The sequence below is a fragment of the Cloeon dipterum genome, chromosome X, assembly GCF_949628265.1.
Source record: "Cloeon dipterum chromosome X, ieCloDipt1.1, whole genome shotgun sequence".
Taxonomy (NCBI): domain Eukaryota; kingdom Metazoa; phylum Arthropoda; class Insecta; order Ephemeroptera; family Baetidae; genus Cloeon; species Cloeon dipterum.
The window spans coordinates 10,196,074-10,214,652 of NC_088790.1; the positions used below are offsets into that span (position 1 = coordinate 10,196,074).

The window sequence follows — 18,579 nt, forward strand, 5'->3', positions numbered from 1 at the left end:
GAGAAAAGTGGCTGCAAAGTTAGCATGCTTTTCAAATGGCGAGGGCAATTTTCTCCCTATTTGAAATCTGATTTTATTTAAAAATAAAGAGTTTCCCCAAAAAAGTGCCACACACAGTTGGATAGATCTAAAAGAGAGGAATCGAAATTAGCCGAGGAAATGTGCTCAAGCGCTGTAAATTTTGGAGAAAATTTAAAAAATTATAATTTTTACTTTAGCAAAATGAGGTTCGTTTTTATTGTTACAAATTGCAGAACAAATTGTTTATCGATCAACTGCTTATCGTTGCATCAAACAATTCAAGTAATATTTGCCCTGTATATCACTCCACTTTAAAATCCTTTTAGAACAGTATAAAAAAATTAGGATTTTAAAAAAGCAAATAAAACATTTTTTAAATTCTATAATTTTTAATATATTTTTGGTACCAACCAAAAATTTGGTGAACAGTAACAGTAACCAAATTAAAGTAAAACTGCATTATTTCTTCATCAAATTTCCTTTAAAGTCGTTAATAATTGTCTTCAGCTTTCTTGGCAAGTCACCCCAGAACTTTGAGCCCAAATTACCGAGACACTGGCTGCCTGTAAATTTAAAAACAGTTAATTAAAAATTGCGTATTAAATATTGCATCGTTCAAGTCTCGCCTGCGATCCTGGATTCTGGTGGACAGTGCTGTAAAAACAAAATCAGTATAATTCCTTTTACGAAACTCATCATACAATTAACCTCGTGGAATTTTTCAACTAAGCAGCCGACCATGGCATTTGAAGCCCAGCACTTGTCCTCTTCAGACATTTCCTGCTCGAGCGATTTTTGCGAGATGCGCATTTCTTTGTCGCAAGCCTCGATTGCTAGTTTCACCGTCTCTACTGCTTCAGGCTTGAAGGCCGCGTTAACATTATCCAACATAAGTTCCTTGTTCGGCAAGCCATCGTTGCCTAGCTGTATTAAAATTGTTTTTGTCTATTCTAAAACTCTTATCTAAATCAAACCTTATTTTCCTTCTGGAAGGTGCATTTCATCGCACACTAAGATTTTAAATATTATTTTATTGTGCTTTTAAAATTTAAGATTATGGTTAACCAATTCTGACTGCATCAAAGTAGATAGTTCCTTGAAACTAACAGGTGGGTGAATCATGCTTGCTGTAAATTAAAATTAACACTAAAAAGAGAAATTTTTTCAAAGCCTGTTTTTTAAACCAATCAAGATCTAGTTTATATTGCACGGTAATTTTGCCGTGTTTCTAAGAGCGAATAGCGAAGGTTTACTTTTTTTCCATTTCAAATTAACATGCATCTCCGACTTTTTCGGCGCTTGGCAAAACTTTTCAACTGAATCATTGTGAAAATAATCTTCCCTTTCCCTGTGTATAATTTGGCAATTTTCCTCTGGAAATTTTCATCATTTACTCACGTTTGTTTTACCACACTGAACAGAATTATTAAAAATGCTGCTCTACCTAAGCCCTGAGATTTTCTTGCTGAAATATTCTGCCCCATCGCATTTGCCGGCTCAATGATGCACGTCACTAGATTCTCCATAAACACGTCTGGTACTTGTATAATTTTACAACACCTCTAAAATTGCATGAGGTTTTTTAAACTTCATTTCAAAATTTTACAATTCAGACCACTCCATCTGAGGCTTCTCCGAAAACCGGCAAGACCGTATTCAAAATCTCTGGAAGGTTGATTCCTCCGTTTGGCCCGAGAATTGCAAGGCTCGGCACGTTTCCAGCGATGCCCGACACCATTCCCATGATTTCTGGCAAGCTCCGCTTTTGCACGGTGTGTTTAATAGCTGCACACGACAGTATTCAAGTTGATAACAAATATAAAGCTCTCGGAACTCACCAGAAACAACCAGCCGGCCAACGAAACTGTCGGGATTGAACTAAAATAATTTGTGTGGTAGTGTCTGAAATAATTATTTCTAAGTCTCACTTGTCCAGCTGCACCAGTCACAAGCCCTAAAAAGGCCATAAGCCACACTTGCCTCATTTTTGCTCTGCTTCACCGTGCCGACTTACGGCTGGAAATGCACCAACACACTATGGCGTTCACGGCCTTGGTTCCAGCCAGCACATCCTTTTTAGTAAAAAATCAACTAATTCATCATAATATCAGGGATTGCCAAAATGGATTTACTTTGAAATTGTTTTTTGTGTATCAGTAGGCAGGGTGGTTTTACCCCGTGCATCATGTGTTTTAACACAAAACCGTGTAATTTTCGGTGGCTATGAAGTCAGGGAATCTTTGGACTTTCTGTCCTGGTTGTAAATCAAATATGAACCATTCATTTCGTTTTATTTCTCCAAAATAAGTCATAGTTAATATATTTAAGACTGTATCTATCAGCATCGCGCTCAAATTACAAAATGCAACAAAATGAGGCGAAATTAAAGACTATAGTAATCCTTTAAATTCAGAATTTTCTAATTTCGCTTCTCTAAATTTCTCTTTTATTCAAAGCGTCGTATACATTTTTAAAACCCGTGAAACTTTCCCTGTAGTGATAGAAAATCGTCAATAACAACGACTGAAGGTTTGACTTAATCACCAAAATCAACTAAAATTCTTTGAGGGTGGAATTGAAAATGAAATTCAAATTCTCTGTTAATTACATCATTTCGTGTTTATTGGAAATCATATCATAATTACATTCATTGTTTGCTTATTAAGCTAGTAGTTTTAACAAAGCTTCAGCACTCTTACTGGTGTCTGTCATACTCTGGACCATTAAAACGTGAGGTTTCAAAATTTTCTGCACCTTAGAAGTCACAGATGGAATTTCAGTTTCCAGCATGCTGAAATGCGAATCGCGTCAATTTTTCTATGATTTTACCCAAAGTTTATAGCCTTACCAAAGAAAAGTGAGAATTCCTCTGTTGCTGTCTAGCCAGAACTCAGGTGTTTCCTTAATTTTGGAAACTAGCATTTCGCAGAAGATAGGCTTGTAGCTTGAGTCTGGATAGAATGAGAGCTTAGAACTCAAGATTAAATTAAAATTGCGGAAATTACCAGCAGCGTATTTCCTCTTGTCTTCCTTGATGAGGTGCATTGCCAACTTCTGAGCAAATGGAACTTCAATCAAAAGCAATTCAGAGGAGGTGCCTTTGTGTTCGGTGGTTTCTTTGTAGTCAGGTTGTGTCAGGAGTGAAGTGAACAACTCAAGCAATTTGATCACTTCTGGAACTGAAGACGGAAATAAGATGTGACGCTTTAAGAAGTAAACTTTCCCTACAATCAGTTTCGTCGACAAGCGCTTTAATGAACAAAAATCTGTGAGCGTTCTGTATCCAGGCTGAAAAGTTGTCCAAAATCTTGCTGGCAACCAGAGGAACAGCAAAGCCCTTGATTTCCTTTTGCCTCAGGGCTGGATCCTTTTTGCTGTGCGGGTTAGACTCTCCTTCCTGCAAGAACTTGATCTGTTCCGGATGCAGAAATAGTGTCGAGCGAGGCTTGATTGCGAAGGACAGGACTTTCACTCCGTACATGTTACCACACAGGTTTTCACAGTCTTCCAACAGTGGTTGCAAAACAATCTTAAAGTATAGATTCAAATAAACGATGGAATTAAAAAATTAATTTGGTAATAAGATAAAAATTCACGATGAAAATTCACAAAATGTCTTTTAGTTTACATAAATGATTTATCCCATTTAAACTATTTTGATGTTTGAAAAATTGATGGAGACTTCACTCTTCAACAGAAAGCTGTCTGACTATAGTTGGTTTATTTTTATAAATTAAAAATTGCCGGACAAATACTTTTTACTCTTGTTTTTGCAACTAATTGGTTGTTGGATTAATGTTAAAAGTTTATGAAAATTACGATTTGACTCTCTCAAATCCTCTTCCACTAGTTTTCAGAACTGCACTGTTATCCTTTTGGGGTTCAAAAATCTTCTACAACAGTTAATATTTACCTAATTTTCGGGCAAAAGGAATTAATGTTTTTTAAACATTTATATTGAAGTTTTTGTGAAGTGTTAACTCTACTCTAACCTAACATTTTGCACCACCCCACATAATTTATTTAACCTTTAAAAATCTCGTGAAAATCTCAAGGGAATAACAAAACGATTATTGAAAATATAAAAGATTGACTGGAAGAAATCACTTGAAATTGATAGTTTTCTTTGCGTTTTTTAACGTGCCAGGTTTTTCAACCCTGATGATTACAAGAAATTTATAAGGATCTTACCTTGTTGAGGAGCGTGGTGTCGTCAATGCAGTCCATCATGGCAACTAGTATTGCATAGCCGACAACGCTGGTAGCGAGGCTAGGCTTGGCCTTAACCAGTTTCATGATCTGCTTCCTCTCCTTGGCGCTTGAGTGCCAAAGACAGTGTGTGGCCAGCCAGGCGCCTTCTTTGTACTGCTCGAGCTCCACGAAGTTGGACTGCAGTACTGTCACCAGCGCTGTGTGCTTCGCGTTGCCTACCTCCATCACCTCCAGGTACTCCCGAAGAATTTCAACAATCAGCTCAGATTTCATGGTGCTCCTAAGAGGACGAGTGGATTTAGATATACAATAATTTAACCCTGTATCAGCAGTGCAACTATCCCTCATAAATTCCCACATCCAAATACTCTTGAGATTTATTATTTCACTAACTTAGCAAAAATAAGAAATGAGTGGAAATTTAAGATGCAGCAGTTTCAAATTACAGAAAAGCTAATATTAAAAAAGAAATAGCTGCCCTGCAAAACCACAACGATTATTTCAGAAACTGTTTCGGAAAGGCAGCAAAATTAAAGAAAATTTCTTTAAATGCAATCAATTTCTTTAAATATGCAGCCCCCTTTTGGATATTAATTTTGAAATTTTGAAAAAATTAATTTTTTAACTTTTAACCTACTTTTCAATCACTTTGGTGAGATTGTCATGGATCTCATTAAATATGCTGTCCTTTTCAGTCTGACTGAGAGTGCCGACGTCCTTCAGGTTCAGAATATTCTTTGACCTGAACGTTTTGAAACTTTTCCCATAAAAGCTGTGTTTCAGAGATTGCTTCTGCTCCTTGGACGCCTTTTTGTACAATTCTGTCACGACCGAGTTGGAAGTCTGAAATTAAAGCAACAAAGAAATAGTGTCAAAACAATTCTCCTCTTTTAAGACTCACTCCGAGCAGCATTAATTTGATGATATCCTCGGACAGCTCCTTAAGAATGGCCTCAAAGGTCTGTTTGTCAGCCTTGGTGATGAGGCACACGACAACGTGTTTTGAGTACTTCTGCCTGGCCATATTCTTCAGGGTGCCTTTCAGCTCCTGATTGATGGCGGTGGTCAAGTCTTCAGCGGCCAATTTAATCATCCACTCTATCACTCGGCTGACGGCGTGGTTGTACACGTATTTTGCGTAGTTGCCCTTCAAGATGGCTTTCAGCTCCTCCAGCTTCTCGATCTGAGTGAATTTGGGGCATTTTGTCCTACGAATTATTTCTCCTAGCTTCAGGATCTTCTTCTTCAGCAGGTCGTTCTCGGACAATGGTTTTTCCTCCTTTTCGCTCTTTTCAGGGGCTACAATTATATCAATTGAATTCAAATAACTGATTATGTTCCAGAAATTAATCATTGAACAAAATTTAAGTTATATACATAAATATATTTTTGTTCAACCCGAACGGATTTTTTTAAAGTTTGCACTCATGAAATCTCGCATTTTGGGCATTTTATTCAAAAAATCATGAATTGTTTTGGAACGTGATGAAAAATTTCTAACATTTCTTAGCAGTCTTGCCCTTCTTCGCTGGGGGCTCGCCTTCTGCATTGTTTTCTTCCTCGTCTTCCGAGTCCTCGTCCTCCGGCTCGTTTTCCTGATCGTCCATTTCACATTCCTCCTTTTCTTCGGTCACTGCCGCCTCCTCCTTTTGAAGAAGCTTCTTAGATTTTTGCATTTCTGGCTAGCTACCTTCAGCAAATTTGGGTCAACTTTAAATGGAAATGATCGAATTTCCAATGAAAACTAAGTCTGGTTGTAAACAAAAAGCACGTGGACGGTAGAAGTTGACTGAGATATTAATGAGGCGTGCCGTGTGCCCGTGCCGTGCTTTGTTAGGGTTAGGACGATTTTGTTTTGCTACGTGTGGCGCTGCTATCGCTGAACCCCTGGGGTGTTGGATAGGGAGTTGAGAATGGCGCGGGGGAAAAATTGGGGAATGCTGGTTCTAGTTCAGGTTTCATGGATTGCGTAATTTGAGGGATATTAAAGTGACTCTGATTTTGTTATTTCATAGTTTCTGTCATTCAAGATGGAAGATTACAAAAATACTAATTTAAACCTCATTAAGTGCTACCTACACAGCGAACACCTGTGTGGCACGTGACTTGGTTGTCGGATGATGCACACAAACAACAAGAGAAAGCACAGATCAAGAGATGTGAGGGTTGTTAACTAGAAAGATCGTTCGGGAGTTTTCTGGCTTTAATTCGAAAAATATTTTCCTCGACATAATGTTGGAAGAGGACGAAACAGTCATCGACTTGGCCCACAATTTCATCAATACGAGTGCCATCAACTTCACTGGCAGCAGCGTAATGCATTAATTTATTTTTCTACTTCTCTTTTTCCATATTGTTACGCGACCTGTTCATTTGCATACGTAATGTGCGTGTCGGGAAGCCTATTGTGGAGTCTTTATTTTTTTGTAATAATGGTGTGACGACATTCTATGTTGCGAAGTCTGTGGACGGCATCGGCTAAATTAATACAAGAGAAAATGCTGTCGGGAGTTATTAACCTAATCAAAATTGATAAAATAATTACTGCTATATGTTAACACTCCGACCCTTTTCCTATACCGAAATAATAATGCCCAGAGCTCATATTAAAATTAATATCTCTGCAGGCGTTTTAGTAATTCTAACTAATTAATTAATGGGAGAATAAATAGTTCTAAATATAATAATTAAATAACTAGTACACACATATAACTTTTATTTTCTCGCTTATTTTTTTAAAAAAAATTATGTCTTAAAAGTGCTCACTTATTTGATTCGAAAAAATATCAACACTTTTGCAAGTATTCATTTGGCGATATTTTTGCTGGAAATAATTCGATTTTTTTAATAACTTTACCCATGTCAATTGATTTAAAATTTGTATAATATACTTCCTCCTTACTTGAAACAACTAAGTTAATTATTATTAAATTAAACCAACCAATTAAAATTGTTGCACATTTTCAAAGTTTTATGAACTGCACTATTATTAATGGATATATTGCACACAATCTTGACATTAAGTTTACTTAAATTTTTATTTAATTCGAATGCCCTAAGAATCAAAATTAGACTAACCATCGTGAGAATTACTCATTAATAAGTTTAAAGTGGATTTTCTTTTTTGGAAATGCCTCGATTTTAGTTGAACAAGGGATTCTAAGTAAGATGGCTCAATTGATTAACCCTCAAGGCCCTGTTGGCGGTGAATGAACCCAGATGTTCCAAATTAATAGAGTTACGCCGCTCTCCTTAATCAAATTTGGCGACAAGTTATTCAATTATTACGCGTCTGTTTTCCGTGACGGAACTGACCTTGCGGAATAATTACTAAAAGGGAAACGGCCAGCCGGCCGACACACGTATTTCGCGTTGCGTCTCGTTTTCAAGCAGCTCATTTACACGGATTCCCATTTGCAGCAGTTGTTGACATTTTCGTGCTCTGCTTTTGTGTGTGCTCTTTGCCGCGGGGAAGCACCTCATGATATACATTCGAATTCATTTCATTCCGTGGTCGGCGCGAAATGAGTTTGCTCTGCGGTAAGAACTGCTCGCAGCAATTCGACTGCTACGCGATCACCTACAGACTGACTAGGAAGTGTCCTCGCAAGCCGAGGAGCAAGCTTAGCAGCATCTCGCAGCTCTGCTGCACCACGTTCGTCACGTCCAGGACCAGTTGGTCAGAGGTGGGGCTGCAACCTAAAATTCAAATCGAAATATTTTTCCGCTAATATGTGTGATGTTGGAAATCGTGAACACTTAAAATTTAGAAAAGCCAATCAAAAGCCATTATAGACTTTTTGTTTCATTTTAAGCTTGGTATTGATTTTTCTCGACCAACCAAAATGCCAGACATGCCATTAAAATTATATTTGATCGTTATATCGCATTTTTCGTGTCAATACATTTTTCTTGGAAAGCACCGAAAGCACCAACGGTCATATTTAATACTACTAATAGAGCTAGTACATTTTTCAGCGATCAAAGGAAATATTATGTTTAGTAAAAAATCAAACGGTGATTTTTTTACGGCTTTTTGCGAATGATTATTTTTATTTGTCTCTTTTGCACGTGCACACAAAAAGTAGGACCTATTATCTCATTGTCAGAAGGTTATTGAATTTTTTGCCGTATTGGGACGTTTTGACAGTATGCTTGACGTTGTTTAGCTTACGCCTGATTGTTTAGGATGAATTTTTACCTTTTTTAAATTCAACTAACTTTAATTACATTTTTCATGCAACAATATCATTATTTTAGATGTTATTAAAAAGCCGATATATTTGATTTTCCATCGATGGTTGAAATCTTGGTCAAAATTTCGCAGCCCTCGTCCCACGTTAAGCTTTTCTGGGCTAATTTAAAAGAAATTCCACTGTATATTAAAATGCAATGCCTCCTTGATAGCAGTTATTACGTGAAACGCACTCATCTGTAACTGCGGGGTGAAATTTAGGCGGCGTTCCTAACACACATGCATTAAAGGTTGCACACAGCACAAGTTGCTCACCGCAAACAATATGTGTGTAAAAATATTCATATTGTTTTGGAAACTTTTTTCGTTGTTGATAAAGTTTCGTTGATTGTTTTATCATCTCAGTTGAGCTACGTAGGCCAGGAGTGCCAGAGAATACCACCCACCCTTGCGCAGTTGTACGGCTGCCGGGTGCAGAGCCTCGACCTGAGCTACAACTGTCTCACGACACTAAAAGGGTTGGAACGGTTTCCAATTCTGCAAACCCTGATTTTGGACAACAACTTGCTGACCGACGCCATGCACCTGCCGTACCTGCCAGAATTGCACACGCTGTCACTCAACAAAAACAAGGTCGAATATTGCCGGCGGGATGATGGCTTGACTGTTTCTGATGTTCGATAATTCTGTGCAGATTGGTGATTTGGAGCTGTTGCTGAGGAAAATCGCCAACAACACTGCCTCCCTGCGACATCTCAGCTTGCTGGGAAATGTCGCTTGTCCCAATCAGCTCTCAGACGCGGAAAAGGACGAGGAGGACTACAGGAGATACAGGTTAGATTGCTCTTGTTATTTTTGTAGCGTTATCACGCCGAATCAACTAACCGCAGTAATTTAAAACTCTCTGATTGGAAATTTAGGTTCGTTTTTAAATCATTTCTGTTTCGTGTTTTTCCACTTATTGAAGTCTCAATTTCCCGAGTTCGCGAATTTAGATAAAAAGCAAATGTAATTTATATTTGGATTAGTAATTTTGCCTTTATGCTAATCTTTAAAGTGCCGATGCTTCTGTTCAGGTTTTACGTTATATACTGTTTGCCTACCTTGCAATTTCTCGACTCCACACCAGTATCATCTGCAGAAAAAGCCGAGGCTCAACGGCGGGGGCAGTACATGAAAATAATCAAGCCCCAAAAGTTTGTAAGTATCGTCGTACCTTAAAATTGTTATGGAAGTGGCTCATGTTTACTTATTTATGTTCTCCGCCTGCAGTCCTTTGCAAACGATGGTCCATTGGCGTTGCCAGACATGAATAGTACTTACACGCCGCTCCCATCTACAAGGAGAACGGCAGGCGACCACCAAGGTGACGAAAATACCAATTAAAGTATTTGTTTATATTATTCTTCTGCGATTTCAGGTGCCTACGGCAAGTGCCGGTTTCGGTACACGGGCAAAAATTCGGAAGGAAACAGATTTATCAAGAATCAAGATTTGTGATTTTTATGCAAGTGAGAACTCTTAACTGCTCTCCTTCAAATGAACTGTTCGATCGTTTCACACGTGTCACGCAAACAATTAAGATAATGTATTTTGCTTAAATAACTATTCATTGCAATGTTCAACGTAATACATAAATATTCAATTTTTTGGCATAACATAACATTAGTGTCAAGCATTTATTAAATGTTAAAACTCGCACCAGTGGTATTCCCGCTTGAGAAACAGTCTTGAAATAATGTGAATAAAATATTTGCTTGTATAGTGCACAAATTTTTTGGAGACAGAAAAGCCAACTTTCCAAGAATTCCATTTCCGATCGCCAGGAACTCGTTTGAAATCAGAATACAAAGGGCAGTGCAAGTGTTTGATTCGCCTCGTCTTTGTACTGCTTTTTCGTTTCTCCTTCTATGATCAATCGTCGTTGGTTTTCTTGACGAAAACCACGGCCGAGACGACCTCCTCCGAAGGATCGTCGTCGACAAAGCCGTGTCCAGACCGGTCGACGATGTGCTGCTTCTGCATGCTGTGCACTTCGTACTGCCGTTTAATCGTCGGCGGCGGCTCCACCTGCTTGTGCATCAGAGGGTCGCTCCTACGCTCAGACACGGTTACTCTACTGACGGGCGAGCTGATCGGCTTCCAGTCGGAGCCCATGGTGGCCGCCGTGAAGACAGGGTCTGGTCGCGAAAAGTCGACCACGTTGTCCGAGCGGTGGTGCGGCTGCTGATGTTGCTGCTGCGGCTGTTGGTGGTGTTGTTGCTGCTGCTGTTGGTAGTGGTGGTGGTGCGCGGCCGACGCCTTGACGTTCAGGTTTGACACCTGGTGCGAGGTAGCCACATGCGGCTGCTGGTAAAAGTGGATCGGCGGCCGGAAACTTTGCTGCACGATCTCCGCGTTGCTCTTGGTCGCCTCCTCTGGTGCCTCTGTGTACGAGTTGTGCACTGAATGCTGTAAAAATTAGAGAGGAATTTACCTTTTTATCCTTTACACTGACTACCGACACCTATTAATGCTTAAATTAACCTATGTTTGCCGCACAATTGAACCAGGAAATATTTTTACAACTGACATGGAAAAAAATTAAGTTTTAAATAGGGCTGTGAAATAATTTTTTTATGAACACCCACTTGTCAAGGAACGAACAATTAAGTATGAATCATGTCATTTTGAGCCACTATAATTGTCTTAATGGCAAAAACCATGGAAACTCGTCTATATAAACAATTCAGGAGCCGTCTAAGTACTTCAAAAAGTCCGGAAAAGACAGACCGCGTTTTTAATTTGGGCTGAATTTTCCAACACGAAATTATAAATATCAATTTTCTAATCAAATTTATATTTATTTTCTCATGCGTAAGTCGGTTTCCCTGCTATTTTAGACAATTTGTCGATTTTTATTTATTTTAGGCAAATATTCAGTTGAGTTACATTCTTGTCCATTTCGATTTCACGCAATAAATATTTCAATAAAAAAGCCAAATAAAAGGTTAAAAAGTTTATGATTTTTTAATTTTGATTATAACCATTCATGTAAAAAAAGAAAAATCACACCAAGTCTTTTTTGATACAATATTTCCCTTTGGAATAAATATAATAATTATCAACCTAATTTAATATCATTATTAGTTTGCGCAATCGGTGCGAATTTTCGTTATAAAAGTAAAACTTTTACCGAACTTCCGATAAAAACGTAAGATTCTTTTGGAGAAATGCCATTTAAATAAAAAAAACTGCAAATTAGCCTGAAATGATGTGTCAAAAAGCGTTAAACATACCTTTTAACAGTCTAAAATTATTTGACTATTTTGCGAAAAAAACTGTCAAAATTCACAGCTATAAGAAGAATAACTTTCAGCAGGTTAGACACGCCGATTAAAAAATGCAACTTTTTTCTAAAAACTGCAATAATACTTGAGTAAATTAATTCCTCTCATGACTGACGCAAAACCAACTAAGCCCTCTCTGGGATTGTATTTATTTATTTATAAATATTTTTTTGACAACCATTTGCAAATTCTGCAACTGAAATGCCTGGAAGTGATGTAGGTGTATAGTATTTGTTTAATGAGAGTATAAGTCTAGCTTTTTGTTTTGATTTTCATTGTGTGTCAAGCAAAATGATGGCGTATATTGCATGAAAAATTGCCTTGTTTAGAAACTGATTGCAATGGGCGTTTGTATTGATCGTTCAACTGCCCATTTTTTAGCTAGAATCGTAACTTCGCAAACAATGTATGACTCTTGCTTCAAAATAGAGTTGTCGCGCAATCAGAGTTTCATTCAAACTCGCTGCATTCACATTTTTCCATACAAAATGACGCGCAACTCACTTGGCTCCTGGTGTAATCATACGGCTGGAATTGCTTGTGGGGCGCAGGGTGGTGTTCCTTTCCGCCTGAGGGTTGCTTGTATTCCACCACCGCTGGCTTCACTTTCTCGTACGAGCCGAGCGGCTTGAACTTGGGGTAGTAGCCCCCCTTGAAGGGCGGATACTTATTGCTGGGTGGGCGCGGAAATGGGCGCGATGGCCGACGCAGAGGGGCTCTTGGCGGCCCGTACGGCGACCCCTTCACCATGGGCGTCGGGTTCTTCAGGATGGTGCCGTAGCCAACGGTGGCGGTCGCGAACGCTGGCTCGCTCGCCGCGCTCTTCACCACCCTGCCCGGCCCCCCTCCGCCCCCAAATAAATACTGCTGCATGCTGCCCAACGCGCTCATTAACTGGAACATATTGGCAGAATCTAAATTAGTAGAAAAACACACAAATGTCGTATTATTTCCAGTATTTAGGATATTGTTTATTTTTCTTTTCAATAAATAAATATTAAATATTGTCAACTCCAAATCTGACGAATTACAATCGCCAAAACTACGCACCGTTAGACTCGTCTTGACCTCACCTGATTAGATATGAAGGGAGAATAGGTTGATCACCCTCCACCCCCAATTGCTGTTTTACAACTCCCTTGAAAACATTAAAAACTTTTTTAACTCTGGAATTTTTTAATATTTTTAATTTAATTTAAATGCATGCTGTTTTAATTAAGAGATATGGTATGGGAAGGTAATTTAGAGTGAGTTTTGGATAGCATAAAATATTTTAAGCCTTGAGAAATCATTCTTAGAAATAAATTTTCCTATTAAAATTGTATCAGAGGGTTGGAAGGAGTGGAGATGGTCAGGGAATGTCGAGATTGAACTAACGGTGTCCACTTTTTACAATTCTGATAATTAGTACCCCGAGATTTGAAGTTGACAATATTTGCTAGACATGAAAATCCTGTAAAACCCGTAAAAATTGAACATTTTGTCTAAAAAGTTAATGACGAAATTGAGTAGTAAAGACTGATTTCTGGTGTAAATTTCGTTTTCTTCATCTATGCCAATTTTGTCCTCCGACCGCCGTGACATTTTTACACAGCAAAATTTTCTTCAAAATAGATTGATCTTCTGAGATTAGGGATCTCTAAAAAAATTAATTTAAACTCTAGACCTCCCGTCTTTAAATATTTTCATCTAAAAGAATGTAAATTTATCATATCGACCTGGTACCCAGCAGTGTAAAAGTTTATTTTATATTTTTTGCTGATTCGGTGAAGTTGAAAAGTGGCATTTATTCAACAAACTGCGCGAGATAAATCAGAGTGCCACTTCGCACGGAATTTGACACTGTTTGTGACACGTTTTGCAAGCTAAAATCACGTTTCCGCGATTTTAACAGTGGCGGCTTTTTCAACCCTCGTCCACAGTACTAAAATATGCAATAGCATCAAATTTTTCTAATGGACCCTTCCCTTTAAAGCAAAAGCTGCAAAGCATACATTTGCGAATCCAATTTTTAACACGCGCTTTTTACGTAAATTCGTGTTGCCTGTACTGGTTAATCGCATTGCCGATTCATTCATATTCGTCGAAATGCAAATTCAACTCACCGGCTGAGCTCCGTCGAACGATGGAAAGTTGAAGGTTGCTGATGCATGGTGCACGCCGTGGATCGCTAGCAAAACGATCAAATATACGCTCCTCATCTGCAACAAAAAATCGTAACAGTTTAATAAAGATTCAAGCTGACAGCCGTGCCGAACGTCAATGCAAGCTGCCCCATTTTTCGACAGTTTTATTTGATTATGGCGAGATTAACGACCGGCGACGCGTCAATTTGCTGATTTAAAACGACCTGCCGGGCAGGGTTATAAAACTGCTACAAATGCCAGCGGGATAAATTCAAATTTGCCGCTGTGTGTGTGAGTTTAATCCGCTCTCCGTCGCATTATTAAATATTAATTCAATCAAATATGCAAATGAATTCCCGTGGTGCTCGCTAAAGCTGCAAATCCCCGACCGGAACTAATCAAAGAGCTGCTCCACCGCGCTCTGTATTTACGCCAGTGCTGCAAATTTTATTCTCTTCAGACCGATCACATAGAGAAAAGCACTCGTACATATCGACGAGATTGAAGAGTCAAGTTAAATAATATATAAAATGTGTAAGGTCTCCAGAGGAAATCGTTGAGAAACTTCAAAGTTTCTATTTAATCACGTACAAGTGTTGCTCTTTGCAGTTGAGATTTCTTATTATCACTGCTTCAAATGAAAGAATAATGGAAGGAAATTACTTTGCGCGCTTTACCCTAATAATACCATGATAAAAGAGTTTAATATAAAATTGCTCTTGATATGCGTTGAAAAGCTAGATTGTGCCTCATAGCATTGTTTAAAAATGTTAATGATGCACAAGCTATCTAAGAGATTGTCAGAACTTACATAGAAGGGTACAATAGTCCAAGAAAATGGCTTACTATTAACATTCCGATTCGATTTCATGGCTTTGAAAAATTGATAGGGTGGACATAAATAATGTGACTTTAATAAAAACATTGAAATCTAGGCTTGATTAGGTATAGAATATAAAAAGTGCACAAATATGCCCCTTTCTTATGAATTTAAAGCCTATTTTTGACGGCATTTGACTGTTTTATACGCATTTACGACGGTTTTGGTGGTTTTACTGTTAGAGACAATTTTCCATGGCTTAACATTGCATGATTTGTGCTCATTTGTATGTCCCACAATGACAGAAAGCGAATAAAAAAGCCTATATATATATCGTATAGTATAAATATCACAGTTCTAAAGTTCTATGCTGATATACCGACATTCTGGGATAGATTTTGAAAGCCTTTTACGCCATTGCTAGTACTATTTTTTTAAATCCCAATTTATTATATAAACTTGAAGCTTGTATGAATTTTATCATTTTATCCTGGGTCAAATCAATTCCTCTACTTGACTTCCATTTATATAGAACAAGCACTGGAGCCGAACCGAAAATCAATATTTAGTTCTGGCTCAATTGACAAAGCCACTCACATCAATCGGGTATAAAATAATATGAAGTGTTGTGCTTGCCGTGCGTGACATTCTCTGCCGATTGAGATCGACCTCATTATAAATATGCATATAAATATCAGAATTCCGCACGATAATCACAGTTATTGAGAAGAGTGGTACAAGTGGAGCTTGAAAATCAGTTAATTTGGTCATTAAACCGAATCAGCATACACTAGAATCTTGTGTAGTGGCAATTTGATATCGAACACGTTTCTAATTGCAAATCTCCGCGGCACGCAGAGAGCTGCGGCCGGTTGACGAGAGCGCAGCGCATCCTCCTCGACGCGCGCGTTTGCGACTGGTTCGGTCAGTTTGCCGCCGTGTCTTTTCTCTAATTCGAGAGAAATCCCGGTCACCAGCTTCTCGGAAATGCACTTTTGTGTCAGTGGAAGCAGCCGGGCTTGTTTATCGATTTGTGCTCTTTTCAACGCGGCTCGCACTGAGGAAAACGTCAAATCGAGATCAAAAAGTTTAGTAATCCGCCTCGTGAAGTTGATGCTGCTGTCGCTGGTCTCACTCAGAAAATTGGTTTCATGGCGAAGCTAGAGACAAGAAAGCGTGATAGAACAGCTAAGAGTGACAAACACTTATTTTAAAGATGCACCAATCAGTCTTGACACTTTTTTTCTGAATAATTTTTCACATTTTGATTAGTTAGGAATGTTTCAAAAATTTGCGAACAATCAAATGTCAGAATATGGAAATTTCTTTTGCAATGAAAATGTGCAATTTATTTTCTCCCGGCGGCTCTCGTTATTCTGTTTATTGATTCACACAGCTCATGTTATTGCTGCTATTTACAAAATACAGCCTCAGTCCACAATTTATTTCCATGTTAGCATCATGTGTGATTGCTATAACCACGACGTTGCAGCAGCCTCAAACACAGTTCGCTCTGTGTTTGCCAAGTGCAGAGATGACTGCATAACATACCATCATTTCAAAAGCAAAATACATTAAATATCATAGATGCGAGTGCTGGACACTATGAGACTCACTCCAGTTGGCTAAACCACACATCAAATGCACGAAACCACACTCACACTGCAAACAAAGCTTTGGCATGTTTGCTCGAATTCTACAATATTGTGGGTTTAATTAAATAGCTAAATACTAGAAGCTTTTCTCGTTCGTTGTGAGATATTCATTGAATTAAAATAATTACTTCCCTCAGTTCAGTAGGGTTTTTAAAATTGATTCTTGCCTTCACAGGAATTCTGATTGATCTAAAGACTTGTGACTCACAATAATTATAGTGCTGCTCCAGCAATAACAGATAACTAACAAAAAGTTACCGTTCAATTTTAATATAGAAAATCCAATTCAAATTTATTTTTCTCTTGTAAAATCTGCTTTAGCAAATATTTTGCATAAAAAACGATTTATATGAATTATACATCATCGAATTCAAAAATTTGAGTCAGTTCCCTACCTGAAGAGCGGCATCTTATTTGTAAAAAGAGTAAATACAATTTATTAAAAAATATAAAAATGCTAAAAAATATTTGAATAAATAAGAAACAAATCTATCAAAATAAATTAATAAACTTTAATTTATATATATATATATATATATATATATATATATATATATATATATATAGTATAGTATATATATAGTATAAAAGAAAAAGATTTTTAAGTAAAAAATTTTTAACGCCAAAATATATGAACGTGTATTTTATTTTTACTAAATTATATTAATTAACATTATTACTATTTTTTAAATTGCAGTGAGTATTACTAATCGTAAATTTAACAAACTAGCAATTTTTACAGTTTATCAGTACCTGTCGTCTCCAATATCGTAATGGCATCTGTATGCGTAATAAGAGTCTGATTATACTTTTTTCGAGCTTATTATCACGAGTGGGCGTTTTAATTTTTGCAAAACAATTTACGCCCACCAACAGATGATATTGTATGGAACGAGTGAGTTGCAATTCAAATCGGATGCAAATTGGAGCGAGCGTAATGCAATATCCCGGCACCGGCAGCTGCTTTTCCTGATTAAAATAGACTCTGCGGCTGGAATCGCGCGCGCGCGCGCGCGTGTTTGTGTGTGATGCACCGCTATAAATTGCTTGTCTGTCGATTCGGTCGCTTGAATAACTTTTGCCGGCAGCGCTGCGACGAGGACGACTCCTGGTCATCAGGTCACTCCGCTGAACCAGACTGACCGACCTTGGGAGCATTACTCTTTCCGAGAAGGACAGTCAGAACAACAGTGGGTCAATCTCGCTCAAAAATCAACAGGAAAACCGTATCCTTTTGCTAATTATGACAATAATAAAGGTTTATAATGCATGATATTATTTCGTAAAGGCGGGTTTAAAACAATAAATTGGTGAATATTAAATTTATAGTGTTATTTTCAAACGAGACTACGTATAAACGTTTTAAATCTTCTCTTAACTGGTTAATGAATGCTAGAGTAGCTTTAGAATTATGGGAACTCACCGTGCTTGATGTCCAAGCGATGGCTTCGTGACCGTGGTCGAGGACAGAGTGAGGATTCCCTCGCCGCCGATTGTGTCTGGCGTGCGTGAAATACCCGCGCCGCTCCACTTTTCGCCGATTGGTACGCGCTAAGATTCAGAAGTCAATCGCACTCGCTGCACTCGCCAATGGTAATTATATCCCGCAAGATCAAGTGCAAAAGAGAGAGCGATGCAATTTTGAAATCCATCATGAAATGAAGACACTCCGATTATTTTCATTTGCTCACTTTATCAGTTTTAATACTCTCATAAGAATCTTTCCAAATATAGGTTAGGAGGTTCGATGGAAGATGAAGAAATTTCCAACAAATTAATTGTATTTAAAACGTTTAGATTTGACTTGACCTAATAAAATGGTCTGCACTCACAATTTGTAGAAGTTCAAACATTTAATACTACTTACAGTGAGTAATAAAAAAACCAAAATTTTGAAAAAGGGTAATTTTTTAACTATTCTGATTGTTTAATACTTACAGTAAAACTATATCATGGACAAGACTTCATTTTCGTAATCGTTGATTTCAGAGTTTTTTTTTCTTTAATTAAACTCTACCAGTTTCGGCGAATCCAGTCCAGCAAATATGAGGTATTTTTGCACAAATTAGGACAAATTAGGACATTTAAGAGAAATAAAATTTTACTTTGTCTTAATCTAAAGTTTAACGTTGCACTGATTTACACTCGATAGCGATTGATTAAATAATAACATTGTGATTACATCACAAACATATATTTTCGAGGGTTTTCAGTCCCGTAG

At 37.8% G+C, this 18,579-nt stretch overlaps 4 protein-coding genes across 5 annotated transcripts; 1 reads left to right on the forward strand and 3 right to left on the reverse strand.

Annotated features, from left to right (window-relative positions):
- Positions 1–401: 401 nt before the first annotated feature.
- On the reverse strand, positions 402–2,468 carry LOC135946088 (uncharacterized). 2 transcript variants are annotated; one of them, XM_065494133.1, is made up of 10 exons: positions 1,950–2,468; positions 1,860–1,899; positions 1,637–1,806; positions 1,466–1,583; positions 1,275–1,394; positions 1,087–1,148; positions 996–1,031; positions 730–945; positions 648–675; positions 402–584 (listed from the first exon to the last, which is right to left on the reverse strand). In XM_065494133.1, exons 1-10 carry the CDS (start codon positions 2,004–2,006, stop codon positions 481–483), a joined length of 951 nt encoding a protein of 316 aa, XP_065350205.1. In that variant the 5' UTR covers positions 2,007–2,468; the 3' UTR covers positions 402–480. The 2 variants fall into 2 exon arrangements, with proteins under 2 accessions (XP_065350205.1, XP_065350206.1); XM_065494134.1 differs by lacking the exon at positions 1,275–1,394.
- Positions 2,469–2,614: 146 nt separating this feature from the next.
- Positions 2,615–6,030, reverse strand: peng (Pumilio and CPL domain-containing protein penguin). Its single transcript, XM_065494132.1, has 8 exons — positions 5,735–6,030; positions 5,135–5,532; positions 4,871–5,076; positions 4,213–4,513; positions 3,250–3,550; positions 3,027–3,200; positions 2,870–2,972; positions 2,615–2,812 (listed from the first exon to the last, which is right to left on the reverse strand). The coding sequence occupies exons 1-8, from the start codon at positions 5,907–5,909 to the stop codon at positions 2,683–2,685; spliced, it is 1,788 nt and encodes a 595-aa protein (XP_065350204.1). The 5' UTR covers positions 5,910–6,030; the 3' UTR covers positions 2,615–2,682.
- Positions 6,031–6,360: 330 nt separating this feature from the next.
- On the forward strand, positions 6,361–10,194 carry LOC135946175 (leucine-rich melanocyte differentiation-associated protein-like). Its single transcript, XM_065494255.1, has 6 exons — positions 6,361–6,546; positions 8,834–9,061; positions 9,123–9,262; positions 9,505–9,628; positions 9,701–9,794; positions 9,849–10,194. Exons 1-6 carry the CDS (start codon positions 6,466–6,468, stop codon positions 9,926–9,928), a joined length of 747 nt encoding a protein of 248 aa, XP_065350327.1. The 5' UTR covers positions 6,361–6,465; the 3' UTR covers positions 9,929–10,194.
- LOC135946174 (uncharacterized) lies at positions 10,165–17,916 on the reverse strand. Its single transcript, XM_065494254.1, has 4 exons — positions 17,782–17,916; positions 13,863–13,958; positions 12,262–12,651; positions 10,165–10,879 (listed from the first exon to the last, which is right to left on the reverse strand). The coding sequence occupies exons 2-4, from the start codon at positions 13,956–13,958 to the stop codon at positions 10,343–10,345; spliced, it is 1,023 nt and encodes a 340-aa protein (XP_065350326.1). The 5' UTR covers positions 17,782–17,916; the 3' UTR covers positions 10,165–10,342.
- Between the last annotated feature and the right edge of the window lie 663 nt (positions 17,917–18,579).

Coding starts and splice junctions, on each gene's coding strand:
- LOC135946088 (XM_065494133.1), bottom strand. CDS start 2,006: ATGAGGCAAGTGTGGCTTATGGCCTTTTTAGGGCTTGTGACTGGTGCA. Junction 1,149..1,274: donor TAATTTGAAATGGAAAAAAA/GTAAACCTTCGC, acceptor TTTAATTTACAG/CAAGCATGATTCACCCACCT. Junction 1,032..1,086: donor CTTTGATGCAGTCAGAATTG/GTTAACCATAAT, acceptor TTAAAATCTTAG/TGTGCGATGAAATGCACCTT.
- peng (XM_065494132.1), bottom strand. CDS start 5,909: ATGCAAAAATCTAAGAAGCTTCTTCAAAAGGAGGAGGCGGCAGTGACC. Junction 3,551..4,212: donor ACACCACGCTCCTCAACAAG/GTAAGATCCTTA, acceptor CTATACTTTAAG/ATTGTTTTGCAACCACTGTT. Junction 2,813..2,869: donor GGAATTCTCACTTTTCTTTG/GTAAGGCTATAA, acceptor TTCGCATTTCAG/CATGCTGGAAACTGAAATTC.
- LOC135946175 (XM_065494255.1), top strand. CDS start 6,466: ATGTTGGAAGAGGACGAAACAGTCATCGACTTGGCCCACAATTTCATC. Junction 9,263..9,504: donor GAGGACTACAGGAGATACAG/GTTAGATTGCTC, acceptor GCTTCTGTTCAG/GTTTTACGTTATATACTGTT. Junction 9,629..9,700: donor TAATCAAGCCCCAAAAGTTT/GTAAGTATCGTC, acceptor CTCCGCCTGCAG/TCCTTTGCAAACGATGGTCC.
- LOC135946174 (XM_065494254.1), bottom strand. CDS start 13,958: ATGAGGAGCGTATATTTGATCGTTTTGCTAGCGATCCACGGCGTGCAC. Junction 12,652..13,862: donor CGTTCGACGGAGCTCAGCCG/GTGAGTTGAATT, acceptor AATATGTTCCAG/TTAATGAGCGCGTTGGGCAG. Junction 10,880..12,261: donor ATGATTACACCAGGAGCCAA/GTGAGTTGCGCG, acceptor TAATTTTTACAG/CATTCAGTGCACAACTCGTA.